General features: G+C 35.2%; 1 protein-coding gene across 1 annotated transcript; it reads left to right on the top strand.

Annotated features, from left to right (window-relative positions):
- The first annotated feature begins 5,457 nt into the window (after nucleotides 1-5,457).
- On the top strand, nucleotides 5,458-6,366 carry LOC117175559 (zinc finger MYM-type protein 1-like). The gene has a single exon (XM_033365268.1). The coding sequence runs from the start codon at nucleotides 5,458-5,460 to the stop codon at nucleotides 6,364-6,366; it is 909 nt and encodes a 302-aa protein (XP_033221159.1).
- The last annotated feature ends 225 nt before the right edge of the window (nucleotides 6,367-6,591 follow it).

Genomic DNA, 6,591 nt, shown 5'->3' with positions numbered 1-6,591 from the left:
TTGGTGAGTTTATTGCGCTGACGATCGATCTGAGTGGAATGTTTTCCTTGTGGATTTTTGGGAGCCCGTAAAGTTTTGGAGAGATGGGATTAGTAGGAATTAGGTTGGATATTGTTTGGGTGTCAAGCTTTGAGTCTTTGAGAAGAGTCTTTGTTTTACTGACTATTGTTTTTGTGGGGTACTTTTTAAGTTTTTTGTATGTATCGTCAGTTAGAAGGTCCATGATTTTGTTGTTATAGTCTTCTTTATTCATTATTACTGTTGTGTTGCCTTTGTCTGCGGGTGATATTATAATATCTTTATTTTAAATGATTTCTTTAATTGCGGTTTTTTCTTGTTTTGTTAAGTTTGGGGATGGAACTTGAGCTTGGCGTAAAATGTTGGCCGTCCTTCGTCGTATTTCATTTCCTTTTTCGTGTGAAATGGTATATATTGTGGATTCTAAATTGCTGATTATTTCTTCTTTTGGGATTTTTAATGGAGCAAAGCAAAATTGTGTCCTTTAGATAAGGCTGAAATCATTTCATTGTTGAGAGGGTGGTCAGAGATGTTTTTTACTGTATTTGTTAATTTAGTTTGCTTTACTGGAAGTAATTTGTCAAATTTTATTTTTTGTTTTTGGGTGGAAAGCTCTTCAATCCATTGGGATTGGTCAAACTAAACTAACAAATACAGTAAAAAACATCTCTGACCACCCTCTCAACAATGAAATGATTTCAGCCTTATCTAAAGGACACAATTTTGTCTTGTTAGGATAGGTTTGACCTCTTTTCAGGTTAAGCCCAAGCTAATTCAAACGGTACCGCAAACACAACGGGACAACACAATCAGTTTAAATGTGTTTCGTGAGGTTAGGTTAGGTCAGGTTAGGCTAGGTTAGATTTATTTCTAGGTTAGGCTCGAGTTGACCCATTCGATGAAGCAAATATTTGCTACTGGGAAAATATGCTTTCAGAGCTTTACGTTTAGCTCAATAAATTTCTGTTAATCCAGGTTAGGTGAGGTCAGGTTCTGTTGGGTAAAGTTATGTTAAATAAGTGGATATCAGGCAACGGTTGATCCTTCACAGTTGTCGACATGTTTTTGAAATGAAAATTTGCATCACTAACTTTATTTCGAAATTTATTTGCCTCAGTGCATGATTTTTCGTCATTTTTTGAGGTTATGGCTCAACCATGACGTGATGGGTGATTTTTGATACCGAATTTGAATTCAGCGCCCCAAAATCCATAGGAATACGTGTGTCTTGTTACCAGATCCGCACTTTTTTTTGTGTGGCTGTGTAGTTATCAGCTGATCGATTCAACGTCAAGAATTATGGAAGTTGGTTGGAGAACTCCGACGAGTAAATTTTAGCACATTTCTGGTGTTGATATGTTTCCAATTTTAAATTTATCTTTTATTTTTAGGACCAAAAAAATGAAAATCATTTTACACAAAAATTTCATGAACGAGCTTAGTCGCTTGATTTCGACTTTATCGGCCTTCAAAGTTTCTTTTTTTCTACGCTAGAAATCGCTAAAAATGCCCAAAAAATAATTATAGGTTACCTGTGTGCAGATACTTATTTGCTGATTTGTAAAGAATGTTCAAATTTTATTGCTTATATTAATTTTTTTCAAGGGTTAGACGATTCAGTATAAAATTGGTGTCAGTGCTCAATATGAGCGAAACAAAAAATCTAAAATGCATAAAACCAAAAATGATCTGTAAAGTGCTATAACTCGAATGGTAATATCCTATTCCATCGATTTATAAATAAACTTTCTTAAGGGCATGTGTTACTTAGAAAATTATCAATTTTACCAGTTCTAGGTTCCCCCGGCTTTTTTTCTAGAATAATAAATATTTTTTCTTAAAAATTTTGGAAATGATAGAGAACATGCTAACGGACGTCCCCACACATTTTTTTGTAGGTTAATTTTAAAAAGTTTTAATTCAGCAAAATGTAATTAATTTGCATAGCGCTTGGGAAATAGTATCTATTTTTTCAGTGTTAGATTCCCCCAGCTATTTTCCTAAGATAAGAAATATGTTGCCTTCAAAATCTGGGAAATGATAGCCAACATGCTAACGGAGTCCTCGCCCACTTTTTTTGTGTTTTTTTTTATCAAAATTGTTTTGATATTGCTAACAACTTGCGTGTATATTTCGAGGTTATGTGTGTTACAATTCACCTGAGCGTTACTTCCAAACTACACAATATTTTTGGCCGAAAACTTTGGACTCACAAATAAACATAGTAACTAATCTCTTGGAAGTAAGCTTGTTTGCAGCCAATCAAAAAAGTTTATTTCATAAATAATTTCCAGATTATCGGAAAGACAGAGATGAAAAACGACATAACCTTAAAATAATGCATATGCTTAAAATTTTTATTTAGCACAATAAATTGTTTTTGTTATTATCCCTCAAAAAGAGTCTGGGGACGTCCGTTATGATATTTTATAGCATTTCCTAATTCAGTATTTAAAAATGTTCATTTTTGTGGAAAAAAATCGGGGAAACTGTAAGTATCACATGTCCTTAAAAATGACCAATACATTGATGTATACAAACGTTCTTTAGTGCTTTTTATTTTATCTTTCAAAGTTTAAACACGATATCTCAATCCGTCTGGATACAGTGAACACGAAAATAAATGTTCATAACCGGGGACTAGTTTGGTCCCGTGGTCACCGAGGTGCATGCCCTCAAAGTAAAGTTATATAAATACTTAGGAAGTGCCGAAGCATCAGAGAATACAAACTGGTTGTCGATTCCAGGATTCATCATGGATATGCTTGCTATTTTAATATTTTTTTATTGTAATCAAATATAATATGCATTATGCAATAAGTTCTAAACTCGTATCCATAAAATTATGTATTAAACACAAATAACTCGTAAGGATATATATCTTTAAAATCCTGGGTTTTGTAGAAGACTAGAACTTAACATTAGGAAATGATATACTTTCTAAAAGCATTGTATGATTTGGACACTCCACTTATGAGAAAACCATACAGCCGCCCGATTTAAGGTTTGATTGTTCTTATCGGGTAAGACCATTCAAGATGGCACGTAGGTTCCTGGAACGAATACCGAGAAGAGTAATTCTTCACTGAACGAACTCTGCCCCCACTCCGGTATGGATGGAATCAGTAGAAGATGGAAAGACTGGAAAGATCGGACTTACCGATTCTCTTTAGGTTTTGTATCTTCTAGGGAGCTAAATCCTAAGAGTAAGACCCCTATGCTGTTCTCAAGAGATCAATCTCTCAGTGTGTCAGTATGTGCCATTTCTGATGAATATTTTGGGAAAAAAACTTTACTGGATGGCGCACTCATTATGTCTAAATATTATTTATCACAAATGTGTAGATAATTCTTGGCTGAACAACTTTTGTCTTTTAATTCTTTTACATAACTTATATCGTTTTAAAGAAAATTGTATTTCTTTATTTTTAAGATTATTTTTTACGACTAAAACAATAAGTACGTATCCTATAAAAAAGTAATTTATGACAAAATAGTATATCTTTTGTAAGTGTAAAATTTTTGTCGATTCATCCGTTTTCATATCTTGCTTTGTTTGACTACAAAATGAAGTCAGGTATTGCTTTTTCATTAGTTTTTGTGCGATCAGAATTAGAATTTTAGATTTTTTCACAAAATTTAAAAATCTATTAAGATCAGGCCCGGGTTTACCGAACAGGCAATGTAGGCAAGTGCCTAGAGCGGCAAAAACTGGGGGGCGGAAAATTTTGTCGATTTTTCGACCATTATTTTGGTACACGTACGCGTACAATTACCAACATGATGAGTGGAATATCCCCGAATTGGGAAAAGAATCGATTTACACAATCGTAGAATTGATTCACTCGCATGTCTCGATTTTTCCCTGCTACCGAGTAAATTATCTAAGGGCGCTTTCACACGATTGCAGATCAGCAGATTGCATGCAGGAAGTACCCGAGAGTGAAAGAGGTGGGAACTATCTGTTCTGTTTTCTACCTCTTTCACTCTTTTAAACTTTCTGCATGCAATCTGATGATCTGCAATCGTATGAAAGCGCCCTAATTTTTCCTACAGTGTACGCACAGGAAATGGTGGGATTCCCTCTCGCGCTCGTTGCAGAGAACGGTTAGATGCTCGAGCTACTCCTTGCAGGGAATCTCGAGTGTATTGTGAAAAACATAACCTACTTTTTATTACTACTGAACGTATGGTGCAATCCATTATTTAATGTTATTGCTAATTACGAACAGTGTGACAAGTTCCAGCGGCACAAATTTCAAGTTTGTAATGTTTGCAAGTATTTTTCTGATTCACGGGTTTTCAAAAATCAACACAAAATAAAATTTTTTTATTAAATGCCGAGAAGTGCGACTCCTACAAGAAAAAAGTTTTAAAAAATGCGTTTTTATGCAAAATGGTCTCTATTTCACTCTCTATTTCGTCTCGGCGAGCGAAAAATTTGCAAGTATATTGTTTAAATGAGTGAAAAAATTGTCGCGTAGTGCTATCAAAATTTTAGGAAATTATGTTATGTTGTTCTTGGTTCTTGGATTGAAAATCCAAATTATTTATCACGCAGCAAACTTTTTTAAAGGTTAGGTGCGGTTCTTTTGGGAAATTATGAAAAGTGAAATATCGTGAAACAAAAACACGAGTTTCTGAAGAACCGCACCTAACCTTTGAAAACACTCACCTGTCACAAAACTTTTTTGCGTTTTGAATACGTAATATTGATGAAAAATTGTTGCTCTCTGCCACAGGATTCTTGATTTCCACTCGAATAGAAACTGTGGAGTTTAAAATTAAATGGAGAATAAAGTAAAAATTCTATTGCTCTGAGTTATGATGATTATTAGTCAATATTTGGTATGATTCGGTGGTGACAACAATTTACATTTCAAACCTAAATTTACAATTCATTTTTAAATCCGCGCAGCTGCCATTCCACGATGTTATTCAACGCTGCGTTTTATCATGAGTGGTAACCGTAAAAAACTCAGCGGGGCTGAGTACCGCAAGCGGGCGGCAGAAAAATTGAAGAGAAATGTAGAAGTTTTAGCGAAAACACCAAGGTTGACTTCACTCTTCAAAAAAAAAGGAATTCTGAGTCAGTGGAAGAAGGAATTTCGGAAGCTCATAATGATTCAGAAGGTATTTTGACAGTATACTCAGATATTTTTGTATATTTATTCTGTTTATTCACCAGCTGATTTTTGTTTATTCGCGTTTTATTGAAATTAATCTAATGACCTATATAATTAAACAGAAAATAATACAACGTTCTATAAACTCACAGAACAAAAAAACGTAAAGAAGAGTGAGAGAATTCTAGAAAAATATTCCTGATTCCGATCAAATACCTCAATTTTTGCTGATATATCGTTCCTTCTCATTCGTGCAGATTTTAACCATTCGCGACAAGATGTATCGAATCCTGGTTCTGATTCGCATACAGAGATGAAAGAAGAACAAATAACTGACGACAAAGATATTTCATCGAACGAGAACGCGGAGGACATTTATGGCAAAAAAATCTCATCAACAAACAATCCCGCTGATCCCGCAACCTGGATTATCAATGATGAGCTTCGTGATCTTATAACTCTGAACGGTTTCGATCAGAACATCAATGCTGATTTCTCTAACTCCAAAAGGATATATAATGACTGCACGAGATACTTTTCGGCTTCTTTTTTCCATCGAACACTCTTGAATGGTGAAAAAACTCGACGACCGTGGCTTCTCTACTCTCTAAGCAAAGGCAGAGTTTATTGCGCTCCATGCCTGTTATTTGATTGCAGTACTCAATTCAAGGGCAGAGCTAAGATCCAGGGAAGAATTGATACGGACATCACACTTTTACATGAGCAAGAAATATCTTACTGGAGAAACGTTTTGAAACAAGTCTTGGCCGCAGTAAAATATTTAACTTCACGAGGACTTCCATTCAGGGGTGACGACGAACGATTCGGTTCACAGCATAATGGCAACTATATGATGCTTCTAGAATTGATCGCTCAATTTGATACGTTTCTTGCTGAGCATATCAACAGATTTGGTAATAAAGGTAGCGGAAGTACAAGTTATTTATCAAAAACAATTTGCGATGAATTCATCAAGCTTCGGGGGGGAAAAGTCCAGGACAAAATTATCGAAGAAATTAAGATGGCTAAATGCTACTCGATGATCGTAGACTCTTCTCCTGATATTTCTCATGTCGATCAGCTGTCCTTCATAATCAGATATGTGAAAGAAGATGGAGTTCCTGTAGAGCGTTTCCTTCAATTTGTCCAAAATCCAGAACACAAATCTGAGAATCTTGTAAATGCTATTTTTCCACGTATGAATCACTCAGCATCAACATAAACGATTGTCGAGGACAAGCGTACGGCACCGCTGCCAACACGTCTGAGCGGTACACAGGGCTTCAAGCAAGAATCAAAGAAGGCAACAAATACGCATATTACACACGTTGTGCACCTTATTCTTTGAATTTAATAGGAAAGCATACGGTAGAAAGTTGTTTGATGGCTGTAGCGTATTTTTCAACTATTCAGAACGTGTACATTTTTTTTCTACTTTAACCCACCG

This window comes from Belonocnema kinseyi, chromosome 6, assembly GCF_010883055.1.
Source record: "Belonocnema kinseyi isolate 2016_QV_RU_SX_M_011 chromosome 6, B_treatae_v1, whole genome shotgun sequence".
In the NCBI taxonomy this organism is placed as follows: domain Eukaryota; kingdom Metazoa; phylum Arthropoda; class Insecta; order Hymenoptera; family Cynipidae; genus Belonocnema; species Belonocnema kinseyi.
Note: the sequence above shows the minus strand (reverse complement) of the source record. Positions and strands in the feature narration are given on the sequence as shown.